The sequence below is a fragment of the Carcharodon carcharias genome, assembly GCF_017639515.1.
Source record: "Carcharodon carcharias isolate sCarCar2 chromosome 27 unlocalized genomic scaffold, sCarCar2.pri SUPER_27_unloc_7, whole genome shotgun sequence".
NCBI lineage: Eukaryota > Metazoa > Chordata > Chondrichthyes > Lamniformes > Lamnidae > Carcharodon > Carcharodon carcharias.
The window spans coordinates 493,324-521,067 of NW_024470651.1; the positions used below are offsets into that span (position 1 = coordinate 493,324).

The following is a 27,744-nucleotide window of genomic DNA, read 5'->3' on the forward strand; positions in this document are numbered from 1 at the left end:
GATGAAGCAGATGATGGGTCTCATGGACAAGATAAGCACTAAAAGGGCATGAGGGGAAATGGGGGTGGGGAAACTAAAGAAAGATGTGGGTTCAGGGCTCAGTCAAGGGGGGACTTTAGAGACAGTTTGTCCCGGTGGGTTAGTGGAAGGGAGAGAAGCAGCAGAGGCAGCTGATCAGATTGTGTCAATCTTAGTGACAAAGAAGCTCCATGAGCTCCTCACGCTTGTTGCTGGAGGTGAGAATGGAGGAGACAGGGGAGAGGGAGAGCACTTTAAAAGGAGCTAACTTGTGTGAGAGATAATACGTGTGCATTCAAAAAAAAGCTGATTCATTTCATTTTTAGCCAGAATATTAACCCCTACATGTGAGTGGAGCTTATTATCTTCAGCAGAAACAGACTCCAATGAACATGATTCAGTCCTGGAAGTGATTAACACCAAAATCCATTCACTGCAGTGACTTGTGAACTCGCTGGTGTCTCAGCAGGTTTGATGATCGAGTGAATCCCTTCCCACACTGGGAGCAGGTGAACGGCCTCTCCCCAGTATGAACTCGCTGGTGTCTCAGCAGGTTGGATAACTGAGTGAATCCTTTCCCACACTCAGAGCAGGTGAACTGCCTCTCCCTAGTGTGAATTTGCTGGTGTACAGTGAGTTCAGATGATGTCTTGAATCCAGTCCCACAGTGAGAGCACCTGAATGGTCAGTTGGCAGTGTGAACACGTTGATGGGACATCAGGTTCTTGGAACTTTTAAAACACTTCCCACAGTCTGGGCATTTAAAATGTCTCTCATCATCGTGAACATATTGATGGGACTTGAGTTCACCAGAATGTTTATAGCACTTCCCGCAGTCTGGGCATTTAAAAGGTCTCTCATCAGTGTGAACTCGCTGGTGTTTCAGCAGGTGAGATGACTGAGCGAATCTCTTCCCACACTCGGAGCATGTGAACGGCCTCTCCCCAGTGTGAATTCGCTGGTGTAGAATGAGTTGAGATGCTCGCCTGAACCCAGTCCCGCAGTGAGGGCACCTGAATGGTCTCTCGTCAGTGTGAACACGTTGTTGGGACATCAGCTCTCCAGTACTTTTAGAGGGAGACAGAGGGAGAGAGTTCAATAAGTTTTAGTGAGTTAGACTCTGTCTCAGGTAGAGAGATGACAGACATTAAGTAAGTATGCTGACAAACATGCCCGTCTTAGCAAAGAAATGGTTAGTATTACATGAAATTCTAAACAAAAACACAACAGAATGTAATCCCAATAAATATTTACGATATTAGGCGATCTGTAGTTACAGGTTGAGTAAGAGAAAAAAAAAGCTGAAACATTCTGGTGAAGATAAATCTTTTATCTTTGCAGAATGATGCAGCATGATTTCTTTTCACACAGTTCTGTCGAAGGGTCATGAGGACTCGAAACGTCAACTCTTTTCTTCTCCGCCGATGCTGCCAGACCTGCTGAGTTTTTCCAGGTAATTCTGTTTTTGTTTTGGATTTCCAGCATCCGCAGTTTTTTTGTTTTTATTTTTGCTTCTTTTTTCGTTCCGCAATTGGTGAGTGGATGAAAAGGTGGGAAGAAGGGAGCGATAGATCAGGCCGGTGGGCGGGTTGGCTTTGCAAACATGTTGTGTAAACGGCAAACCCAGAAAAAGAACTTATGGTAAACTTTGGACCATGCCCTTCATTTGCGCCGAGTGAGGCCACAGGTTTCTCCTACTTTCAGGCCCCGAGTTGACGGCCGCCATCTTTATTGGGGGCAATGCCCGGCGGGGCGCATGCGCGGCGGCCATCTTTATTGGGGGCAACCGTTTTAGAATCTTAATTTCCCCACCCCCTTTCTGTTTCCCCCTTCCTTTTGTTTTTCTCCAATAAATTATATAGATTTTTCTTTTCCCACCTATTTCCATTATTTTTAAATATTTTTAAATCTTTTATGCTCTCCCCAGCCCCACAAGAGCTATACCTTGAGTGCCCTACCATCCATTCTTAATTAGCACATTCGTTTAGATAATATCACCAACTTTAACTTTAACACCTATGCGTTCTTTTGTTCTATTATTGGTGACATCTTTTGATGATCTGCTTCTATCACTGCTTGTTTGTCCCTACAACCACACCCCCCCTCCGCTTCTCTCTCTCTCTCTCTCTCTCTCTCTCCGGCTCCGCCCCCCCCCCCCCCCTCCTCCTCCTCCTCTCTCACACACCTTAAAGCAGCTTACTTTTCAACTCTTTCTTGGACTCGAACTCAAGTTCTGTCGAAGGGTCATGAGGACTCGAAACGTCAACTCTTTTCTTCTCCGCCGATGCTGCCAGACCTGCTGAGTTTTTCCAGGTAATTCTGAAAAAAGAAGCATCTCTTCATCGCAATTACTCACACTGCGCATGCTTCACTCCCGGCCCCGCCCCTCATTCATTCCGATTGGTTGGAGGACCAGCGTCTCCCATCGATCCTCCAGTTCCGCCCTCCCTCTTCCTATTGGTTCAGAGCTGCCGTCAATCAGCCGGGCATTGTGATGGTTTCAGATGGTGAGAGCGGCCGCAGACTCAGCCTGACTTGCTGATTCTTGGCAGCATTTTCTGTTTGGGAATTAGAGCTAGAGATGGATGGTCAGTTCCCCTCTGTCCGGGGGGGATTCACACTCATTTCCCTAGTGCACTGATTATCACGTTTACTTTACATGAGAAAGTCCCCGGTTCAATCCCGGCTGGAAGCTTTGTGTTTACAATTGTTACTGAGGAGGAATTAACAGTGAGTTTAGTTTCATGTCGAACAGAGGGACAGTTATTGAACGGTCTGACCAAGAAAACTGCTGGATTGTCATAAAAACCCAACTGGTTCACTAATGTCCTTCAGGGGAGGGAACCTGCCACCCAGTCTGGGCCTATAATCCAGAACTCTGCTTACTTGCACCAGGTCTTGTTCACCCATCACCCCTATACTCACTGACTTACAAAGGCTCTGGCTTAAGGAGAACCTCAATTTAAAATTTCTCATCCTTAGTTTAAATTCATGAAAGGTCTTTCCTTCCCTATCTCCTCCAGCCTCACAACCCTCCGAGATATCTACACTTCTCTAATTCGGACCTCAACAGCATTCCTGATTTTAACTGCTCCAACTTTGGTGTCTCCCCTTTAGCTGCCAAAGCCACAAGCTCTGGAATTTCCCCCCTAAACCTCTCTTTCCTCCTTTAAGATAATCCTTAAAACCTACCTCTTTTAGTAGACCTTTGTCCATCTGCCCTGATATTTCTTCATGTGGCTCAGTGTCAAATGTTGCTTTATAACACTCCCGTGAAACACCTTGGAGCATTCTGTCACACAATAGAATCAATTAATTAATGTTTCAGGGTGGACAGTATGTGATAGTCAATATTAGCTCAGAGCGGGAGAGAAATTGACTATAACACAGGAAAAACAATTCCTGACTATGAAACATACTGTGGGAAGGTAAAGCTGAGAAGCCAGCAGCACGTGATGAGGGGGTGGACAGCAGTGGAAACCTTGTTTAGACAGAGTCGGCAGAAGTTACAGTAGAGTATGAAACATAGTTAAAACACACCCAGTATTAGAGGCAGGGGAGGTTAAACAATGGCAGAGAGGTGATCAGGAAGGGCAGAGGTAAAACAGGACAATAGGTGGACATGGTTTCAGATCCACAGTGGAGGAGCAACACCAGCCCCAGAGCCATTGAACTCTCATAGATAACATAGCACAGCACTAAAGGTCTCAATTGTAGATGAATACTCAAAAGTATTAACCTCTGAAACTATTTCACTCGTTCCAACTTTAAACTCTCCTGCTGGAGCCTGCGACTGGAAAGATAACAGAAACACTGGAGTCAGAGAAAAATCTCCCAGTTGAGGAAATACCTGGGAAGTGGGGTGATGTCACAGTGTAATTGTCGATGTGTGATGATGTCACAGTGTAATTGATGATGTGATGATGATGTCACAGAAACGAACACAGAACATCTGGGTATGTACAAACCAGTGATCACCACACATTATGAAGGATGTGACTGTCCTTGAGAGGGGGCTGAGGAGATTTACCAGAATAGTTCGATGAGGGATTTTAGTTGTAAGGTTAGGTTGGAGAAACTGGGGTTGTTCTCCTTGGAGCAAAGTAGATTGAGGGGAGATTTGGTAGAGGGGTACAAGATCATGAGTGGTTTACATAGGTAGTTATAGAAAAGCTGTTCCCATTCGCTGATCGTAAAAGGATTACAGACACAGATTTAAGATTTGGGGCAAGATCTACAGGGGAGATGTGAGGAAGACATTTCACACGTTGAGTGGTAATGACCTGGAATTCAATGCTTACATTCCAAGTCTGATAATATCCAGGTCCTGATGAATCGAGTGATTCTGTCAGACTCTGATATGATGTTTCAATTGAGTTTCCTGTCTGACAACATCCTTCCATTAACCTGTAAAAAGAAGTTATAAAATCCATCACTGTCAGTCCAGAGTAGAAATTGAGAACACACAAACATTTCTCCTGCTTTGAAATTGCTGTGTGTGAATCCTTTAAACCCTTGCAAAAGGAGTTTCCAAAATCCATCACTGTCAGTCCAGCACAGAAATTCAGAAAGAACAAATGTTTCTCTTGGTTTGAGTTTGTGGTGTGTAAATCCTCCCCTTCTAACCGTCTGTAAAAGGAGTTTCCAAAATCCATCCCTGTCAGTCCAGGAGAGAAATTCACAACATTCTCTCCTCCCACTACCTGGACCAGGATGACCGCGCATGCGTCCTGATGCACATTGCCCCCTATAAACATGGCTGCCGTTACCCCGGGCCTGGCGAAGGGAGAAATCCAGACTTTTTGGGCCCGTTCTCTGCAAACACAAGACCGATACCTTGTTATTTGGGATCTGTGACCTGCACTGTGTCTTTATGAAACCTCCTTGCCCACTCCGCTGGCTCCATTCCTCCTCACACACCCACGAACTGTTAGTTTGTTCCGCTCGACTTTCTCTCACCCGCTCGGAGCAGCTTCCGTCACAGACCAGCACTGCGCATGCTGATAAAAGGACCGCAATGCGCATGCGTAGGGAGCTTCAATTGTGAGGATAGGGTACATTCTGTCCCGCAGTGAAAGCTGGGTGGCCGCTCCGCCATTGAAAGACCGAATTGTAGAATGTCGAAATCCTGCAATCAGAATACGGTCGGTGCCATAGGGGCAAGACATAAAATTGTTAAATCAATTGATTCAACGGCCATATCGCTCCAGGCTCCACCACAATTCTCTCCTGGATGTTATGAGCAGCAGAACAAACCCCAACAGATGGTTCTGAACTCAATGCAATCTCAGGAGATGGGACAAGCTAGTGACTTTTCCCCCTTATATATGGAACATTTAAACAGTGTTTTGCCAGTAGCAATGCTCTGATTATGGATCAAACCCTTTAAACTATTAAAGTTGAAATGTTGACATGTGGGCAAACTGAATAAAGCCCTTTGTACACCTGAAGCATCTGAATGAGAATGTGTTGCTGTGTCAGTAAATGGGATGATGGAGCGAATCCCTTTCCTTTTCCAGCTAGTGAACAATTTGTTTACAGTGTTAGTTTACCTCTACGTTTTCAGCTCAGACATGGACCTCGAAATCTACTGTTAATGGGATCCACATTCTTAGCACTACAAAAGAACAAGGAGCAGGAGTAGGCCATTAGGCCCCTCAAGCCTGCTCCATCATTCAATAAGATCATGGCTGATCTGATAGTAACCTGAAACCTGTACCCAATCTAACCCCAATAACCTATCACCCCCTTGCTTACCAAGAATATATCCACCTCTGCCTTAAAAATATTCAAAGACTTTGCTTCCACAGCCTTTTCAGGAAGAGAGTTCCAAAGACACACGACCCTCTGAGGAAAAGGAAATTCACCTCATCTCCGTTTTAAATGGGTGACCCCTTATTTTTAAACAGCTATCTCTAGCTCTAGATTCTTCCACAAGGGGTAACATCCACTCCACATCCGCCCTGTCAAGTACCCTCAGAACCTCATATGTTTCACTAATCAAGTAAACAAAAGCAAAATACTGCAGATGCTGGCTATCTGAAATAAAAAACAGAAAACACTGGAATTCTCAGCAGATCTGGTAGCGTCTGTGGAGAGAGAAACATGGTTTTCATCAGAACGGCACTGCATTATGCCTCTTGATCCAAAGATGCTGCCAGATGTCGTCAGGGAACTCAAGAAGAAATTTTTTGAGGAATGGAATCCAAGGCGAATGAAGGGTGAACTGTCTGACTGACAAGAGACAGTCAAGGTACCTTTCCCTTCTTTAAGACGCTGGAACATTGACTCTGATATTATCAGTGAAATTAAATAATGTGAGACATTGAAAGGATTCTGCACATCAGGAATTCAAACCTAATATTGGCTTCGGGACAATCAGAATACTTGGTAATAGACAAGACACCGAAAGGCTCGAAAGGAGACAGCACTGGTTGTCGGAGAACTGGTTCCCGGTGACATGGATGTGCCTGCAGTGGGTGGGATCAGACTGTTTCCATGTAGCCATAATGAGTGTCCCAAACTTTATCTTGGAAAAGGTAAACTGATAGAAAACAATTGGCATTCCGGTAGCAGAAATCTGAAGCTTCAACTCGCTAACACCCTAGGTTAAATCCACAGCAGTCTCTGTGGTGCAATTGGTCAGCGTGTTCGGCTGTTAACTGAAAGGTTGATGATTTGAGACCGCCCAGGGATGAAACTTTCACTGTTTTCTCCCCATCAGCATTCATCGTCACACAAGTCCAGGCTGTCATTAGGTACTTGCGCTGAAAGGAAAGATTTCTGAAATGTTGCCAGTTCCACTGTTATCCAAGTGAGCTCCCAGGCAAATGGCTTTTTTCGAATATTCATTTCAAATGTAAAGAGACAACAATTAGCCCAACCATGTACCGATATCTAACCCATTGGAAAGTTATGAAGTTATTGGATTCAACCAAGCCCATCGATTATTCTCTCTTTCTCAGCTCCTGGAAAAACTCAGCAGGTCTGGCAGCATCGGCGGAGAAGAAAAGAGTTGACGTTTCGAGTCCTCATGACCCTTCGACAGAACTTGAGTTCGAGTCCAGGAAAGAGCTGAAATATAAGCTGGTTTAAGGTGTGTGTGTGGGGGGGCGGAGAGATAGAGAGACAGAGAGGTGGAGGGGGTTGGTGTGGTTGTAGGGACAAACAAGCAGTGATAGAAGCAGATCATCAAAAGATGTCAACAACAATAGTACAATAGAACACATAGGTGTTAAAGTTAAAGTTGGTGATATTATCTAAACGAATGTGCTAATTAAGAATGGATGGTAGGGCACTCAAGGTATAGCTCTAGTGGGTTTTCTTTTAATAATGGAAATAGGTGGGAAAAGGAAAATCTTTATAATTTATTGGGAAAAAAAAGAAGGGGGAAACAATGAGTGAGACAGGGAAAAGCAGAAAAGCAGCAATATTTTGGCCCCGCACTCTCCAATCACCCACTGCCAGCAGAAAGCAGCGACAGCAGCTTCAATCAACGGGTTACTGTCTATCCCTGAGATTCAAGATATTCCAACCCGTGTCAAATCTCCCAATACACCGAGCACAGGCTCAGGAAAATGCCGGTAGATTATATCCCGGTCACTAAACCTCCGAGCAGCATTTACAACATACCCGAGTGAGTGAGTCACAAATAAAAGTCACACAAACGTTCTAAGTGTTTTCAATGTAAAATTCCTTCATTTAATTGAAAATCTGACTGTTGTGAATCTGGAAATGAGCACCATGGTATTTGTGTTTCCGAGCGATATTTTTCCATTGTTTGTCCGACAGGTTTGCAATTCAAATTGTGTTGGACATTGAAGCGATTCTGATTTCAAAATGAGGTCACAAAGCAGCTAAACATTAAATCCAGAAACAAATCCTGAGTAAAATGGATCACAATTTTTGGAAGGAGGTGCATCTGAGAAGAGGAAGCTGTGAATGATGTTATTGATGAATGAGTGAAAAGCATTGGATCGTTGGTCAATCATAGTGTCCGAGTGGTGAAAACGATGCTTTTAAAATCCACTGGGGTTTCCCAAGGAAAGTTCCAATCTTATCGATTGTGCTTCTCATTACTGCTGATTTCAACCAGGTGTTCACAGAGCTCTCTGATCAATGGAAGAAAAAACATCCTAAAACTCTCCTGATTTTTGGACTCTTAAGGGAATGAATGGCTCTCAGCATCGGGTGTTGTTGCTGGGGATCCGCCATGATCTTATGGAGTGACGGAGGAGGCTTGTGGGGCCTTGTGACATGTCGCTGCTGCTTTGCTTCTGTTTTATTTGAGTAGAAATAACGGGCAAAGCCATGGGCAGTAACATCCTGAGCTCGGCATCACAGCTGAGTGGTCGTAGGTGCTGATTTAAGGTCTCACTCTTTATTGATGCGTGGTTTCTAACCCCAAAGCTGCTGAAATTGCCCTATTGGTCGAAAAGGTGCCAGCTCATAGTTAAAGCAGGTGTTTGTGGTGTTTCACTTTAACAGGAGAAATGAGGAGAGACAATAAAAATATAAATAGCTGTAGAGAAAAGGTGGGGCTGTTGAATTAGCTGAATTCCTCTTCCAAAAGCCAGAATTTACACAATGGGCCGAATGTCCTCCTCCTCTGCTGCAGTCGCCTATGATTTTATACCAAGGACACTAACCTGTGCATAGAGCCAGTCATCGTGGCCGAGTGGTTAAGGCGATGGAGTCAATATCCATTGGGGTTTCCCTCTTATCATTATTCCTGGTTTTAACTTTGTGTCTAGCTCAGTCAGTAGAGCGAAGGCTCATAATGCCAGGGCCTTGGGTTCATCTGATGTCGGACGCAGCTTCTTTCAAACAAATAATTCACCAACCTCATCACTGCAGTTCTTATGAGATTTGCACATGTTGGATATTCACCACTGAAAGCATTTGATGCACAAAAATTTCAAAGCACTTTCACGTCACATCTCTCTCTGCCTCATCTCCAGCTCCCTCTGCTTTTCCAGGAGCTGCTTGACCAAATGCAGTCAGTTCATGTGAAGATAAAACACAACGTGATCAGTTTACAGATAACAGGGCAAAGAGACACCAGGAATTCCTGATTCCCCCAGGTACTGATTACAGGAATGTGCACAGTGCCGATTATCCACCGCTACACTCTCCTTCCAGTCTTGTGTACGTTGTTCAGCTTTGAAATTGTTCATATTTTCACACTGGATTTCAATGTGAAGAAAGCAGAGCTGTGATAAGCTTATATTGTTCAGCAGATGTACTGCAAGAAGTTACATAACAGGCTGATGATAACAGTGCTCTTTGGACAGGGTGAGCTCCAGTGAAGGATTGACACCATTAATGTGTCCTTCAAGTAGTCTCGTGACAAATCTCGTGCTAGAAATGAGAAGAAAACTCGCTGAATTTGCTCCATATTTTGGTTTCCAAAGAGCCGAATGGAAGATTAGAAAGTACATCTCGCTAGAGTGGGTTATAAAATGGCAGAATGACTGTGAAAGAAGCACCCGTGCTGTTGGGAAACATTAAATTACAGGAAGTTACAGCATAGAAAGAGGTCATTCGGCCTCGATGAGCTGATGTGCTGCTTTTAAAGGAGCAGTTGTGATTGACCCATCAGGAGTGATGTCTTTGTCAGTGCAAACAGTAGGGACCAAAATTTGTCCTTCCCCCACCCATATTTTGCCTCGCGCCACCATCTCTGTGGTCAGTGCTTTGCATCCAGCCCTTCTCTTGTCCTCCTTTCATTCATTCATTCACTCTGCCTTTATCTTTGTTCCTGACCTGTTCCAAGTGTGATATTTCCAGCTCAGAGGCGAAACTTCAACTGTCACCCCAAAGATTCTGGTGGAGTTGCAAAATCTTTTCAATCAAAAAGTACTTAATACCCATCTTAACAAGATCAAAAATCCGAATTCCCTGGCTGGGAATCGAACCCAGGTCATGGCTGTGAAAGTGCCAAATCCTGACCACTAGACCACCAGGGAAGCTGTGTCACGTTTATCAGTTTGATTTATCGACGCTGCTTTTAAGCATGTTTCCATTTTAGATGGAACGAATTCTTCAGTCAATGACAACAACGGTTCCTGTGAGCTGGAACATGAAATTGACAGTGAGGTGAAATAGTCCCACAAACTGCTCATGGGTAAATTTCAATTTCCAAAACCCACCAACATCATCACTACGGCTCCTGTGAAAGTGACAAGGGAACACACAGCAGACAATCATCACTGAAAGCAACTGACACATCACATTCTAAACACTTTCATGTCGCATCTCTTTCTGCTTCTGTCCCTGCCTCGCCTCCAGATCCCTCTGCCTGTCCAGCTCTCAGGTCAATTAGCTGCTTGATGCAGACAGTCAATTCATGAACCCAAGCTTCCCCTAGAAAGCAGGAAATGTGGGACCCAAGGATTTTAGAAAGAATGAATTGGCAAATGACATAGTAAAGATAATCTGAGATCTCATCTTCCTGATTCTCCCAAATACTGATTACAGGAATGTGCACAGTGCCGATTATCCACAGTCACAGACTCCATCCAGTCTTGTGCACATTGTTAACCTTTGATTCCACTCGCAAGAGGGATTATAAAATGGCAGAATGACTGTGAAAGAAGTAACCGTGGTGTTGGGAAACATATGATTATAGAAAGTTATAGCAAAGAAAGAGGCCATTCGGTCCTGTGTGCTGCACAAAGAACTCTGAAGAAGAGTCATACGGAATAGAAACATTAACTCTGTTTCTTTCTCCAGAGTTGCTGCCAGACATACTGAATTTTTCCAGCATTTTCTGTTTTTATTTCAGATTTCCTGCATCCACATTATTTTGCTTTTATCTCTGGATTTCTAGCTCAGTGACAATGCCACTACGCCACCTCCTGAATGCTGACAAATGAACAAGAAAATACGGGTGTGTTTGGGTAGGTTTTCTCCTATTTAAAATGATAAATCCTCAGGCAGCAGGGTTCGACCCCACGTGTTCATTTTAAACAACAAATGTAAATTATTGAACATTCACTCACACTTAAATAAACAAGCTTGGATAACGGTCTTGCCAGGTTTCAAACCGCAGCTCCATCATATGTGAAGTGAATATGACCCCACTCGCCCCTATAAACCCTGCACTGTAAAGATCCCAATGGAGCTGTCTGGAATGTTAAACGGTGACGTCATGCAGCAGCACTTTGGGTCTTTGTTTTGAAGAAATGGAATTCGGCTGTTCTCATTAGGAATGCTGGAGACAGACTGATCAACAATGTCAGCATCAAATGGCACAGCGCAGTAAGAGGACCTAAGATGGAAGCAAAATATTGTAGACGTTGGAAATCTGAAATAAAAACAGAAAGTGCTGGGGAAAACTCAGCAGGCCAGGCAACATATGTAGAGAGAGAAGCTGAGTTAACGTTCCGAGTCAGTATGTCTCTTCTTCAGAGTCATGCCGACGTGAAGCATTAACTCTGCTTCTCTCTCCACAGGTATTGTCAGACCTGTTGAGTTTTGCCAGCATTTCCTGTTTTTACTACAACGTGAAGCCCTTCACCCCATCGTATCTGTGCCAGCTATTTTTAAAGAGCTAACCAATTCGTCTCAAATTCCTTCTCTCTTTAGTTAAACCTGAGTTTTCCCCCTTTCAATCATTGTCCATTTCTCGCTTGAAGAAGGAATTTCTGCAGAATCCATGCACAGTTTGCCTTAGTTAACAAAGTTTCCCTGACACAATGACATGAAGAGTTGGACTGGGATTCCTCATACAGTTTTTGATACAAATTTATTTATTTATGCAATTGATTTCATATCAAATTACAAAAGAACTTTACCCTGATCAAGCAGGTCATCATTATTTCTGAGCTGAAGTCTACTATCTAATTCCATTTGCTCTACAAATGGGAGAGCTGGATTCAGGTTCCAGTCTCTGGAGGAGTGTGTTCAAATCCCACCGCTCCCAAATTTTCAGTTGCTTCCCACTTTCGGGCACATTAGGAATTCCATTTGGGTGAGCGAAAGACAACTCCAGTTTAAAACTGGGGGTGGGGGTTGGGGCGGGTTGTGGTCCTTCATTTTGACAGGGTGAACGAGGAGAGACAATGTAAATAGAAGTTGCTGTGGGAGACAGGCGTGTGAGTGGAATTGGTTTTGTTGCTCTTCCTGAGAGTCAGCACAGACACGACTGGCCGTACGACTTACTTCATAGTTATCTCTGATTTGATATGAACATGTTTTCCCTAAGGAAGTGCTGTTAGTCGCAGACAATTGTTGAGGGTGATGGTACTGACATCCATCGGGGTTTCCCCAATGTTGGTTTGCTGACTGCGGTTCTCGTTATTCCCGATTTTAACCAGGTGCCAACAGAATTAGTTATTGGATAAATGGAATCAAACAAAAACTCCTGCACTTTCATCTGCAAGGATTTGCAAAATCTGCATATGGAAATGGAACTTAACTGAGCCAGTTTGGTGACATCCTTTCTTTCTGGCTGTTTGTCTCTCCTTAGCCCTCTGTCCCTCTCGGTGTATTTGTCTGTGTGTGTTCCGCTGTGTGTGTCAATGTGCTTCAGTTCATCATTTTTACCGATCCCCACTTTATTCACCTTAGTTTTGTGGCTTCATATTAAAATCGTAGAGAGAAAATAAAAACAGGTTTAAAATGTTCAGGAGGAATTTTCTTTCTGTATTTCTGAGTGGAGACTGTTCAGTTATTAAGTGTTACATAGCGGAGGGCGATTGAAATTTTCACTGAGCAACATTTAAACAGACACCGAGTCCTTGTGGTCAAGTGGTTAAGGCAATGGACACATCGAGAGAATGAAATTGTAAATACAAATAGTCCAAACTGATATCCCTCGGACATTAGGAACTGTATTTCTTCTCGAAGCTGTTCCACGTGTGACATTTGCAGCTCTGATGTGAAACTTCAACTCTCACTCCACTGATTCGGGCGGAGCTGTTGTGTGTTTCGGTTTTCAATCAATAATTAAATCAGGCCTGTTTTAACAGTTTGTACCAAATCAATAAACCTTCATTGCCTGGCCGGGAATCGAGTCCGGGCCATGGCGGTGAAAGGGCCGAATCCTCACCTCGAAATCACGAGTAAAACTGTTTATAACTCTTGCAACGTGCTTTATCTCCACCATCTTTGCCCTTTTTCGGATACTTTCACCAGAGATAAGTTTCTCCTACAGAATTTTATCAGAAATGACATCTTCGGGCAATGACAGCCACTGTTTTTAAGGGGTGAGCTGCAGTGCAGGATTGGCACCAATAAAGTGTCATTCAACTGGTCTGGTTCCAAATCCTGTGCTGAAATTAATGAAAAATTTTGAAATTGCTCAGTGTCTTGACTTCAAAAGCGAGAATGTAAGAAAGTACATTCCGCCAAGCGTGTAATAAAATGTCGGAATGACTGGGAAATGATGCTGGGAAATAATAACATGAAAGCCTGTTCCAGCAAAGAAAGAGGCCATTCGGCCTGGCGCGCTGTTTTCAAAGAGATTGATTGTTCAGGAGTGATATTTGTGTCAGTGTGAACAGGCGGCAGTAAAATCTCTCACATAACCACGGCAGACATTCATCACTGAAAACACATCAAATTCTGCCGTTTTCATGTCGCACCTTTTAATGATCTGTTCTCCATCTCAGACCTTTCCAGGTCTATCAAATATCATCGATGTGGAGCTTTGTCCTGTTCCTCGTTCCACTAGGAAGCTTACTATGATTTGTTTATAGCATGTGGCTCCATAGCTCAGTGGTTAGAGCACTGGTCTAGTAAACCAGGGGTCGTGAGTCCAATTCTCACTGGGGCCTGCAACTAAAATGTATGAAATTTGGTGGCAATGCCTCCTTTGAGGAGAGCACTCTAAAAGAATGTAAGAAGGTTATGTGAGTGGCCAACAAGATGGCAGATGAAATATGATGTGAGCAGCTGTGTGCATAGTTTCACTTGCAAAAATTAAAACAGCAGAATGCTTTTGAAATTTGTAAATGCTGATGCTCAAAGAGACTTGTGCAAGCAACGGACAAAGTGAGCATGTGGGTGCAACAAGCAATTAGGAAGGCCGATGGCAAAGCGATTGTAATAAAGCAAGAATAAAGAAGTCTGTTTTGGTAAGACGGCATCTAGAATCCCGTGTGCTGTTTTCATCTCCACCTTTATAAAAGGCTATACTGGCAGTGGAGACGGTACAGAGAAGGTTCACTAAATTGGGCTCTGGAATGAGATGGTTGTCCTATGATGAGAGGCTGAATAAATTGGGCTTTTATTCTCTGGAGTTTAGAAGAATGAAAGGCAATCTCATTGAAACCTACAAAATTCTGAGGGGGCTTGTTTGTTTGGACCAGAGATTGTTTCCACTGGTCAGGGAATCTAAAACACTGAAGCACTGTCTCAGGGTAAAGGGCCGATAATTTAGGGTTGAGATGAGGAGAAATTCCTTCACGTAAAGGGTTGTGAATCTTTGAATTCTCTACCTAGAGGGTTGTGGATGCTCCATCATTTAATACATTTAAGGCTGGGATGGACAGATGTTTGCTCTCTCGGGGAATTACGGGATATGGGGAACGGGCAGGATAATGGAGTTGAAGTCCAAGATCAGCCATGATTGAACTGAATGATGGAACAAGCTCGATGAGCCGTGTGGTCTATTCCTGCTCCTATTGCTTGTACTCCTGTGTATGATAAAGACAGTAATTCATGTTATAATAAAAACTGAAAGTGCTGGAAGTTCTCAGCAGGTCTGACAGCAAATGTGAAGGGAGAAACAGAGTGAAGGTTTCAATTTTAATATGATTCTTTTCCAAACCATAAGTTGGGTCCTAGTTACGACATTTTGCACAACATCGAGACAGCAAATGGAACCCAGGCGGTGAAAGCACCGAATCTGACCCATTAGGGTGTTTCTATAGCATACTTTTTGAATGAAATTAGCTTCCAACTGAAGGTTTAATGGTTTAAGACAACTTAGACTCCCTCTCTTCCTGCATCTACTTATATCACTGACATGGTTCTGCTTTGTACCCTTTGGCTACAAGGAAATCTTGTCCTAACTTTGCCAGTCCTGCTGTTATTTATTAAGTTCCCACACAAATGGATTTATGATTATTCATTTCAAATAAAGCGAGAAAATAGAGGAAGCATGTGCATAACATCCATCCTATTAGAAAGTTTGGGTTCAAAGCAACGAATAGAAATTGATTCTCTGATTGCATATACCGAACTGGAACACACCATCACACCGAGTGAATGCATTGTCTGTTCAAATGTTGCTCAGTGAAAATTTCAATCTTCCTCTGCTGTGTCACATATGGACACTGAATCAATAAGCAGTCTCCACTTAAATAAATACAGAAAGTGTCAATCCCCTCTTGCAACTTTTAAACCTGTTGTTATTCTTTGTACCATTTACCATGAAGATATATGATGCAAGTGAATAAAATTTGCAATGGTAAAAATGTGTTCACCCCTCGGGGAACTTAACCACATTGACACACACACATGAACAGACACAGACAGATACACCGAGAGTGACAGCGGGCTAGGGTTTGTCGCTGAGGACTGGCAAACTCTCAGAAAGCAAGGATGCCACTAAATAGCTCAGCTCTGTTCCATTTCTGACTGCAAATTCTGCGAATGCTTATGGATTGACAGAAAAGAGGGAACACAGAAGTGATAAAGGATAAACAGACGGGAGTGTTTAGAAGGTTCTGACTCCTTTTAGCCAATAATTCATTCTGGAGGCACCAAAAGGAAGGAACACTAAGCAGTGCAATCGGCAGGACGCGAATCTGTGTCGGTAGATCCCAGTGGAGTTAAAATCCATCGCCTTAATCATTCAGCCATGACTGGAGCCCTTAAACTGGTGTAAATGTTGTTCATGTAAAATCATGGAATGGTTACAGCAGAGAGTGAGAGCATTCAGTCCTGCCTATTCGCAGTCACCCTGCAATTCCTACAGCCTCCCTTGTAACTCCTACCAAGACGAATCACATCATACATCAAATTACCTGAGCCTATGCTAAGGAATTTGATGAAACATCTGAAAGGACGAACCAACTGAAACTTTGGCAGTGATGAGATTCAAATCCATGACTCAATAGAAGCTGCAGCCTAAATCGGCCACTCAAACATGCTACTGCTGGCAATATGATAGTAACCATTGCCTTGAGTGGTATTGGTGCTGAATAAGAACATAACAAGTAGCAGCAGGAATAGACCATTTTGTTGCTCGAGCCCTTCACAGTTCCAAAAAATCAGAGCCAAGACAACACCACATCTTGAGGCCATTCAGCCCTGGTCAGAGGAACATCGGCCTTTCAGTTCTTTGATCCTGCTCCGCCATTCAATAAGATCATGGCTGATCTTGTGGTCTCAGCTCCACTTTCCTGTCTGTCTGTTCCGTCCCCTGCCCCCATAGTCCTTGACTCGCTTGTCTATCAAAAATCTGTTTAATTCTGCCTTGAATAAATTCAACGACCCAGCCTCCAATGTTTCCTGGGTAACACTTCTCACACTAACAACCCCCTAAGAAAATTAAAAAAAAAACTCTTCATCATCGTCTGAAATGGGAGACCTATTATTCTTCTGGAAACTAACTCGCCTGTTCCCATTCCTCTGCCCTTTCCCTGGACATGCTGCAGGTTTTGGTCCAATTTTCTTTTGAAATCCACGAATGAATCTGCCTCCCCCACACACTCTATCTAACCCAGCCGCTGGCTCCATCCCTTCCTGCTTCCTGGACAGTTTCTCACCCAAATAAACATCCGCCGCACCACTTGGTGCAACCCCGGGATTGGGAGTTTCTTATTGAGAGTTTGAGGACTCCACTGGGTGTTCATGATGCCTCATCATCCAAGCAGCCACCGCCATTCCTCTCCACCACTCGGCCCCTCCAGTCCACCCCAAGCACTCGGCCACCTTTCGCCCTCCCCACTCACTTAGCCTCCCCATTGCTCTCTTGTCACTCAGCCCCTTCATTCCTCTCCACCCACCGGCTACATTCACTCGCGTCGACATTCTGTTGCTCAGCTCAAGTTACACCCTGCAATGCGCATGCTCCAGGCAGAGTCCGATACTCTGTCTGCAAGGGGAAATCTTGCAGTGAGGATAAGGCATATTCTACCCCGCAGCAAAGGCTGAGTAGGAGCACCACCAATGAAAGTTCACGTGGTTAAATAGAAAATTATGTTTTGTGATCCGAAGACAATGAAGCCATTGGGCCAATATGTACAATTATATTTTTTAAATCACACGTTCACTTCAGCTACTGAGACTCTAATGGGTTCACATCCAACTGTTGGGGTTTGTTCTGTTGTTGGTTACTCCCAGAACAGAACTCTGGTCGAGGTTTTAGGCACATTGGTTGCTGGAACAAATTATTTAATAATTCTGTATATCATCTCCATGGCTCCAATTGTAATCGGGGTTGAAAACATAATTATCCAGTTAAGATTTCGCCTTCTCCATGGCGGGGTTCCTACCCAGCATTCGCTGCGGTGTAGAATGTGCCCTGTGTTCTCCGCAAGGGCCCCCGCGCAGGCGCAATGGTGGGTTGAGAAGAGAGCATGCGCAGGACAGGTTGGCGCATGCGCAGTCTGGAAGAGCAACTGCGGGGATGCGGTTATCTCCGCTTCACAACCCGAGAGAAACGGCCGATTGTAGGAGGAATGGAGGCGGCCGAGCGGGTGGGGAAGATTCACAAACACCCAGGGGAGGCCTCAAGCCCCAAAGGAAACTCCCGGTCCCGCGGTCACACCGAGCGGGGCAGCGGCTGTTTATCGGGTGAGCGGGAGGGATGGAGCCGGCGGCTGGGTTAGACAGGAGGATTCACAAACACCCGGTGTAGACCCCAAACCCCCAGTAAGAAGATCCCGGGTCCGGGTTTGAACCGGCGGCAGCTGCTCGGGGTTTTCACGCTGACAAGACCGTGTGGGGTGGTGGGGGAGGTGGGGGCTGTTAACCACCGCCATCTTTATAGGGGTCTGTGTGCGGAGGAGCGCATGCGCAGCTACGGAGGGCTCAGCCCCGCCCCTCATTCACTCCGATTGGCTGGAGGATCAGCCGTTGCTGCTCGGTCCTCCAGACCCTCCCCCTTCCTATTGGTCAGAGTCACAGAGAGAAACAGGCCCTTCGGCCCATCGTGTCTGTGCCGGCCATCGAGCACCTGTCTATTCTCATCCCATTTTCCAGCACTTGGCCCCTAACCCTGTAAACTGTGGTGTTTCAGGTGTTCATCTAAATCTTCTTAAATGTTGTTGCCTCTACCACCCCCTCAGGCAGTGAGTTCCAGTCTCCAGACTCCAACCACCCTCCAGGTGAAACAAAATCCTCAAATGCCCTCTAAACCTCCTGCCCCTTACCTTAAATCGATGATCCTTGGTTATTGACACCGCTGCTAAGGGGAAATGCTTCTTCACTTCCACCCTATTTATGCCCCTCATAATTTTGTATAGCTCTATCCCCTCAGCCTTCTCTGCTCTTAATAACACAACCCCAGCCTATCCAGTCTCTCTTCATAGCTGAAACTCTCCAGCCCAGGCTGCATCCTGGTGAATCTCCTCTGCACCTCTCCAGTGCAGCCAGAGAGGCCGGAGCTGGAGCCAAAGATGCCGTCAATCACTCCCCAGTCATTTTGAGCTGGAGCAAGATCAGTGCGGAAACCCTAGGATGCGGGTGGGGAGGATTCAGAAACACCCGCTGGAGGCAGGAAACTCCCAATAAGAACCTGCAGCTCTGGGGCTTTTCACCACGAACAGGCCCAGGTTAACAGCCGCCATCTTGCTTCAGTAGCGAGCTTTGCGCATGCCCGGCTATCCTGGTGAAACGAGAGTAGGCGGGGCTTCAGGGTCCCAGTGACCAGGAGAAAAGTGATTCATTCATTGGTTTTCTCACTCTGCACACAGGGGTTTGAGAACTGAACTGAACCAGAGCAGATGGAGGGAGAAAACTGGGAGTGGAGGAAATATATGAGGGAGATGGTATGATGGGTTTGGAAGTTAGCACAGAAAATGGGAGTGTCTTTGGGCCAAGGGTTCGCAGCTTTGAGAATTGAGAAAGTAAAAACAAGAATTGTCTGCTCTGAATTCCTATGCTGTACTTACAGTGATTACTTTTGTAACCTCTCTTTACAGGTCTTAGAAAGGAAGGATCTGGAGATGTGCACTGAAACCAAGCATCTTGGCTGAGCCAATTGGTTATTCAGAACCTGAATACCATCGACCTTTGAAGGTGGAAGGGAAAATGTTCGTCCGTTTTGTCTCCAAGAAAATAATTAAAACATAAATGTGACTGGACGAGCATCGAGACACATATACCCGAGTGAGAGTGTTTCAGCACACTGACTGTGGAAGGAGCTTTAACCGGTTACACAGCCTGGACAAACATCACACCATTCACAGCAGAGAGAAACTGTCACCTGTTCTGTGTGTGGACAAGGTTCCAATTGATCGGCTCAACTGTAGAAACACAAAGACATTGGCACCATGGAAAAACCTTGGAAATGTGAGGACTGTGGTAAAGGATTCATTTATCCATCCCGGCTGGAATACCATCGACGCAGTCACACTGGGGAGAGGCCGTTCACCTGCTCCAAGTGTGGGAAGGGATTCACTCAGAAAACCTCCCTGATGTTACACCAGAGAATTCACACTGAGGAGAGGCCCTTCAGCTGCACTTACTGTGGGAAGAGGTTCAGGTATTCATCCACCCTCACTACGCACCAGCGAGTTCACACTGGGGAGCGACCGTTCACCTGCTCCATGTGTGGGAAGGGATTCACTCAGTCAGCCAGCCTGCTGAATCACCAGCGCATTCACACTGGGGAAAAGCCATTCACCTGCTCTGTGTGTGGGGAGGGTTTCACTCGGTCATCCAGTCTTTGGTCACATCAGCAAATTCATACTGAGGAGAAGCCTTTCAGCTGCACCTCCTGTGGAAAGAGTTTCGGACATTCATCCACACTCGCTGTACACCAACGTACTCACACTGGGGAGAGACTGTTCACCTGTTCTGTGTGTGGGAAGGGATTCACTCAGTCATTTGACCTGGTTAGACACCAGCGGCTTCACACCGGGGAGAGACCATTCACCTGCTCCGTTTGTGGGAAGGGATTTGCTCGATTATTCAGCCTCCAGTTACACCAACGAATTCATACTAAGGAGAGTCCATTCAGCTGCACTACTTGTGGAAAGAGTTTCAGACAGTCATCTGTCCTCATTGAACACCAGCGAATTCACTCTGAGGAGAAGCCATTCAGCTGCACTTCCTGTGGAAAGAGGTTCAGACATTCTTCTGCCCTCACTGTACACCAGCGTACTCACACTGGGGAGAGGCCATTCACCTGCTGTGTGTGTGGGAAAAAATTTACTCAGTCATTTGATCTGGTGAGACACCAGCGAATTCACACCGGGGAGAGGCCGTTCACCTGCTCCGCGTGTGGGAAGGGATTTGCTCGGTTATCCAGCCTTCAGTCACACCAGCGAATTCACACTGAGAAGAGCCCATTCAGCTGAAATATCTGTGGAAAGAATTTCAGACAGTCATCTAAGCTGACTGTACTCCAGCGAATTCACATTGAGGAGAGACCATTCACCTGTTCCGTGTGTGGAAAGGGATTCACAAGGTCCTCCAACCTGCGGACTCACCAGTGAATTCATAAATAACTGCGGGGTTGGATTCTGCTACTGTTAATCACGTCCAGGATTGATAGTCGGACAATAATTAGGTTTGTTCCTGCTGATGTTAACAGCCGTATAACTGGCTGGAGTTTAATATTCTGGATCTGTCACTGATTTTCTGGACTGCAGTGCCCCTTTTTAAAAGCACCATCTGTGATATTACCCCTTAATTCAAGAACTCATGACAGGAATGCATTTATAATAAAAATATTAACTTTTACTTCAATCCTAAATTGATCTTTGGTACGAACTCTACAATTCAGTGTCTGAGATTTTCCACTGATTAACATCTCCAATTAGAAAGTGCTGATTAATCCTTGCTGACAATTCTTACTGATTTGCATATTCTTTACAGTGACACCTCCATTGTGTAATTAAACTGTCAAGGAAGATGAATAAAATAGTGAAATATTTTACAGGCTCATCAATAAAAGCTTCATCAGTCAATTTGATATTGATGAATCTTGGAAGTGGCTGAGTTCAATCATTTCTGACACAGCAGCAGCAACATTTGGGAAAGGTGGAACCCACAACAAAGTCTGGTTTGAGACCTACTCAGCAGAGATGAATCTGTCATTGAAGCAAAAAGCAAAGCCTACCTGATTACAACATAAACCCAACAGCTAGAACACTGTGTAACTTGAAAGTAGCTGAGACAGTTGTGTAAAAGACAGGGAGATACTGTGTAAATAAACACTGGATCAGACCAGATCATGAAATCCAAACTGCCTGTGACAATGGAAATCTACGTGCTGTGTATGATGGGATCAGGAGGGCGCTTGGTCCGACCATCACCAAAGTTACCCCCTGAAATCAGCAGATGGTGAAGTTCTCACCCACAGAAGTAAACAGATGTCCCACTGGGTTGAACTTTACTGTGAGGTGTACTCCTATGAGAAGGATATCTCCCAGTCTCCGTTGACTCTCTCCTGCAGCTTTCTATCATGGTTGAGTTGGATGAGAACCCTCATCATCTGAGCTCAAAAAGGCCATTAATTGCTTAGCAAGCAGAAAGACACCCAGCAAGGATGGAATTCCAGCTGAACTGCTCAAGCCCAGAAAGTCCCATCTACTGTCACAGCTTCATGAGCTCCTCCTTCTCTGTTGGGATGTAGGATCCATTCCACAGGACACGTGTGATTGAAGAATGATCACAATATACTAAAAGAAAGGTGACAGAGGAGATTGCAGCAACTACAGGGACATCTCACTCCTCAGCATCACAGGGACGACCTTCACTAGGGTCAGGCCTAAAAGACTCCATCTACTTGCAGACCGAGTGTATCCAGAAGCACAGTGCGGTTTCTGTGCTGGCAGATCTACAGTGGACATGATCTTCTCCATACGCCAGCTACAAGAGAAGTTTACAATTGGGATTGAATCTAAAATGCTGCCAGCTTCTGTGCTGAGAAAAGTGAAAGGTTATAATGACTGAGTGAAAGTAAACCTTTAAGTATGAATCACAATGAACTTGTACAATTGTAAAAGGCATCGAAAAGTTGGATTCCCTAAAGATAAGCTTCAGCCTTGAGGTTCTGTTCCGGAGCTCACAAGCTGTGGGAAGCTCCACCCTCTTTAACTCTTTTCAGTCTCAGAAGGTTGAAGCTCCTTTTGCCTGTGAAAGTGAACTTTTTCAGTTTTATTTTTCTTCAGTTTTATTACCGTCATTTGGAAAGGTGCCTGACGAAAGAAGAAAAAAATACATTTGGGCAAAGCTGATAAAAGTACTCAGCGAATTGGAAAAACAAAGATTGAAATAGGGGTTTGGTTCATCCTGGATCTGAAAATGAAGTTACATAAAGTTGACACAAGTGTGCACATTTGAGAATGTTTCTTCAGCCCCTTTGCTAACAAGCTGAGAAGTTAACCCTTTCCACTGACAGTTCGGTGACAATTTAAACAAAAGGCTTTGCTTTATAAATATTTGGCTTCATCCCATTTGTTATCATTCAGGACAATGTGTCTGAGAACGGGAGATATGGGAGTGATCTACAATCTGATTGCAAGTATCTGTACTTCTGTTTCTGATCTACAAACACCATATTATGTGAGTATTAAATGGGACAATATAGTTCCTCCAGTGCTGCTGAATGAGATAGAATTATAATTCATGGAATTACGTATTTAGAATAAAAGATAGAGAAAATCACACCACCAGTTGGAAAATGGAATAATTCACCTGGGTCTAGTGCAATGGAATAGTTCAATCTGATGTACATGTTCATTCTAGTTAAAGTCAGGAAAGTGTAGATGAGAACAGTAAACAGAGATTTCTCTTGGTGATGTTTGTGTCCTTGCCTCTGTATTTTAAAAGAAACTGAATTTGATAGTCTGGCCACTATCTGAGACTCCAGAACCAGGCAGAGTTAGATCAGCAAAGATCTTCAGACAGACACCCCATTGATATTATGATAAGATCACCTGAAAGGCCAAGAGCAACTTGCATAGGTTGGCACATGCAGCATGGAATTGGGATATGGCATGAGTGTGCAGATGTGATATGTTCCATGTGGTGTAATTAACATGTGGAAATGCATGGTGACCCTGCACTGAAGAACAGGTCCCAGACATGCTCAGCTACTTTACAACAGTACATGGAGTGATTATTGTGGAAAATTGAATAGACATTTTAAATCATTAAGACATTAACATATACTCCACAGTGAAACTAACTATAAAACAATCAGCAATGAATGAAATACACTGGTACCTATCAGGGGGAGTAAAGTTTAAGTGAAGAGGGAAATTGAATCAGGATTTAGAAAATATCCACAAGGTGGATGCAGGTGAACAGAGAGCTAGAGAATCTTTAAAGTCCGTGCATGAACTTCTGTTTGAACCAGATGTATTTACCACATGCCAATAATTTAGATTGTGTGAGATGATCGACAGGTGGGGAGGATGAATCTAAGTCGATAGTTATCACATTTTAGTGGAAAAGTTTTGACATTTACTCTTGGTGGCAGCTCAAGGGTTTGTGTTGATGATTCTGATCATTCTAGAAGCTTTAGTATGTTATCTATGGTTTGGGATTAGGAATCCCAATTAGGAAAACAAGCTCTGAGCTTAGAAATAGTGTGGTTAGTCAGAAATCAGTTGTGAGAAGTCAATAAGGATTTTCCCTTCTCAAGCTGGGGAGATCCGTAAGAAATCACTGTCTAATTAACCTTATAAAATCATCAGAAATGTATTGAATGTAATTGGAATAGCTATCTCCCTCCCTCACATTTAGGAACAAAGATTCCTGGCTTGACAAACATAGAACAACATATCCCAATGTTACCTCATAGGGATGGACTGGGTAGTTAGGGAACGGAATTTGTAGTGGTGACTGAAGAGAATGGCTTTGATCTTCCCAATTTTTAAAAGGAGCAAATTTCTGCTCATCCAGTACTGGATGTGGGATAAACAGTTTGATAATTTAGTAACAATGGAGGAATGGAGAGGGATGGTGGTGAGGTAGAGCTGGGCGTTGTCAGTTTACATGTGAAGACTAACACGGTGCTTTTTGGATGATGTCACCTCGTGACTGCACTTGTGTTGAATAAGGTCCCTTGATGGCCTGCACCCAGTCCCACAGTGAAAACATCTGAACGGTCTCTCGTCAGTGTGAACACGCTGATGGGACATCAGAGTTTTACAACATGGAAAGAGGACCTTTGGCCCATCATATGGTCATCAAGCCCCGATCTACTCTCATCCCATTTTCCAGCACTTGGCCCATAGCCCTGTAAGCTGAGGTGTTTCAAGTGTTCATCTAAATAGTTCTTAAATGTTGTGAGGGTTCCTGCCTCTATCACCCTTTCAGGCAGTGAGTTCCAGACTCCAACCTTCCTCTCGGTGAAAAAGGTTTTCCTCAAATCCCCTCTAAAACTCCTGCCCCTTCCCTTAAATCGATGCCCCCTGGTTATTGACCCCTCCACTAAGGAGAAAAGTTTCTTCGTATCCACCCTATCTATGCCCCTCACAATTTGGTACACCTCTATCAGGAGCCCCCCTCAGTCTTCTCTGCTCTAAGGAAAACAACCCCAGCCTATCGAGTCTCTCTTCACAACTGAAACGTTCCAGCCCAGGCAACATCCTGGTGAATCTCCTCTGCACCCTCTCCAGTGCAATCACATCCTTCCTATAGAGTGGCAACCAGAACTGCACACAGTATTCCAGATGTGGCCTAACTAACGTTTTATACAGCTCTATCATAACCTCCCTGCTCTTATATTCAATGCCTCGACTAATAAAGACAAGTATCCCATTTGCCTTCTTAACCACCTTATCTAACTGTCCTGCTGCCTTCAAGGGTCTATGGACATGCACACCAAAGTCCCTCTGATCCTCTGTACTTCCTAGGATCCTACCATTCATTGTGTATTCCCTTGCCTTGTTAGTCCTCCCAAAACACATCACCTCATACTTTATGGGATTAAATTTCATTTGCTACTGTTCTGCCCATCTGACCAGCCCGTCTATATCGTCCTATAGTCTAAGGCTTTCCTCCTTGCTAGTTATCACACCATCAATTTTTGTGTCATCTGTGAACTTACTGATCATACCTCCTACATCCATGTCTAGATCATTAATGTACACGACAAACAGCAAGAGACACAGCACCGAACCCTGCAGTACACCACTGGACACAGGCTTCCAGTCACAAAAACAGCCTTTTGACCATCACCCTCTGCCTCCTGACACTGAGCTAATTCTAGATCCAATTTGCCAAATTGCCTTGGGTTTCATGGGCTCTTAACTTCTTGACCTGTCTCCTATGCAAGACCTTGTTAAAAGCCTAACAGAAATGCATGTAGATGACATCAATTGAACTACTCTCATCTACACCTCCTCGAAAAATTCAAATTTGTTAGACATGATCTCCCCTGACAAAGCCATGCTGACTATCCTTGATTAATTCTTGCCTCTCCAAGTGGGGATTAATTCTGTCCCTCAGAATGTTTTCCAAAAGTTTCCCTACCACTGATGTTGGACTCACTGACCTATTAGCTCCCTGGTTTATCCCTACCATTCTTCTTTAATAATGGTACCACATTAGCTGTCCTCCAGTCCTCTGGTACTTCTCCTGTGGCCAGAGAGGATTTGAAAATTAATGTCAGGGGCCCTGCAATCTCCTCCCTTGCCTCCCACAGCACCTGGGATACATCTCATCTGGGCCTGGGGATTAATCCACTTTTAAGGCCCAATAAAACCACTAATACCTCCTCCCTCTCAATACTCATTTGTTCAGGTATATCACAGTCCCCCTCCCTGATTTCTATACCTACATTGTCCTTCTGTATAGTTAATACAGATGCAAAGTACTCATTTAAAACCTCACCTACATCTTCCAGCTCCTCACACAGATTGCCATTTTGGGCCCTGATGGAACCTAATCTTTCCCTGGTTATCCTCTTGCCCTGAATATACTTATAAAATGCCTTTGGATTTTAACTTATTTTACCCAGCGGTATTTTTCATGCCCCCTCTTCACTCTAATTATTTTTTTAAGTAGCCCCCTGCACTTTCTATACTCCTCAAGGGTTCCCGCTGTTTTGAGCCCTCAGTATCTACCACAAGCTTCCCTTTTCTTTCCTTATCTAATCCTGTAAATTCCTCAACATCCAGGTTTCTCTGGACTTGTTGGTCTCACCCTTCACCTTTATGGAAACATGTTGGCCTTGCGCTCTCTCTGACTCCTACTGCTCTGATGTAGGTTTTGTTAGAAATACCTGCTCCCAGTCCACTTCGGCCAGATCCTGTCTTATCAATTGGCCTTCCCCCAATTCAGAGCCTTTATTTCTGGTCCATCTTTGTCCTTTTCCATAACTACCTTAAATCTTACTGAGTTGTGGTCACTATCACTGAAATGCTCCTGACTGACACTCCTACTGATTAATATTGGAGAAGTTGAAATCCCCTACTTTTATTACACTTCTGAGATTTACCTACATATCCGGCCTTCTATCTCTCCTTGACTGTTTGGGGGTGTATAGTACACTCCCAGCAATGTTGTTGCCCACTTTTGTTTTTATAAGTTCTACCCACATGGCCTCATTTAAGGAACTTTCTAAGATAACATCCCCCCTTACTGCAGTAATTGATTCCTTGATCAATATTGTGACACCACCACCACTTTTACAAACGTCCACCCACACCCCTCCTCTCTCGCCTGAAGATTTTATACCTTGGAATATTGAGCTGCTAGTCCTGCCCCTCCCTCAAACATGTGTTATGGGCACATGTGCATTCTTCGCCCTTTGGCGCAATGAACAACAGGGTTTACACCAGGACCTGAGGGAGACATTCATAAAATGTGCGATCACCGGGACTTTTAGATCAGCTGCAATAGAATTATAAACCCACAGTCACTCAGTAGTACAGAATTTAAGTATTGCTGAAAAGAGACACACTGTTGAAGGTTTTCGTGTTGCACTCATCTGGACAGATACAAGAAAACCACATTTCTGAGTGAACAACAATTGATGCTGCATGTGGAAAGGGTGTTGACTGGTTGGCCAGTCAGTTCTGATTGGTCAAGGAATCACCATGGAGAATGCACCAAAGAGCTACCATCCTCCATGTTTTTGTTTAATTCAACAAACGGCCCCATCCCTGGACATGTCCCTTCTGTCTGCAGTGGACAGTTCCCTGTGTATGAATATATGTAGCTTGTAGCAAGCATAAGTGAGCCACGTTATGAGCCCGACTGATAATCTTTGAAATTTGGTGTTCCTGCATCTGTTCTGATGAGTACAAGTTAAAAGGTTTTAACATAGCATCATGTTTTAGCAAGAGTCAAGTGTCTTAAAAGGGGAAAGTGTGGTAAACAGAGGGAGAGGTGTAGGGAGAGAATTTCACAGCTTGGTGATGACGGAACTGAAGGCAAGGTCACCAATGGTGGAGCCATTAAAATAGAGAATGCACAAAAATCCAGAATTCGAGCAGTGCAGTTATCTCAGAGGGTTGTGGGGCTGGAGGAGATTACAGAGATAGGGAGCGGTGAGGCCATGGAGGGATTCGAAAACAAGGATGAGAATTTTAAAATGAATTTGTTGCTTGACCGGGATCCAAGACAGGTCAGGAAGCAGAGGGG

General features: G+C 44.3%; 1 protein-coding gene, 1 long non-coding RNA gene and 2 other non-coding genes across 4 annotated transcripts; 2 read left to right on the top strand and 2 right to left on the bottom strand.

Annotated features, from left to right (window-relative positions):
- Nucleotides 1-3,209: 3,209 nt before the first annotated feature.
- Nucleotides 3,210-4,992, bottom strand: LOC121273963. The gene is made up of 3 exons (XR_005942134.1): nt 4,855-4,992; nt 4,320-4,425; nt 3,210-3,310 (listed from the first exon to the last, which is right to left on the bottom strand). It is a non-coding gene; the product is annotated as an uncharacterized LOC121273963 (long non-coding RNA).
- Nucleotides 4,993-9,914: 4,922 nt separating this feature from the next.
- trnae-uuc lies at nt 9,915-9,986 on the bottom strand. Its single transcript has one exon. It is a non-coding gene; the product is annotated as a tRNA-Glu (tRNA).
- A 3,740-nt stretch (nt 9,987-13,726) lies between these two features.
- On the top strand, nt 13,727-13,799 carry trnat-agu. The gene has a single exon. It is a non-coding gene; the product is annotated as a tRNA-Thr (tRNA).
- Nucleotides 13,800-17,583: 3,784 nt separating this feature from the next.
- LOC121273962 (zinc finger protein 135-like) lies at nt 17,584-22,665 on the top strand. The gene is made up of 2 exons (XM_041181095.1): nt 17,584-17,769; nt 19,119-22,665. Exon 2 carries the CDS (start codon nt 19,470-19,472, stop codon nt 20,496-20,498), a length of 1,029 nt encoding a protein of 342 aa, XP_041037029.1. The 5' UTR covers nt 17,584-17,769; nt 19,119-19,469; the 3' UTR covers nt 20,499-22,665.
- Nucleotides 22,666-27,744: the final 5,079 nt, after the last annotated feature.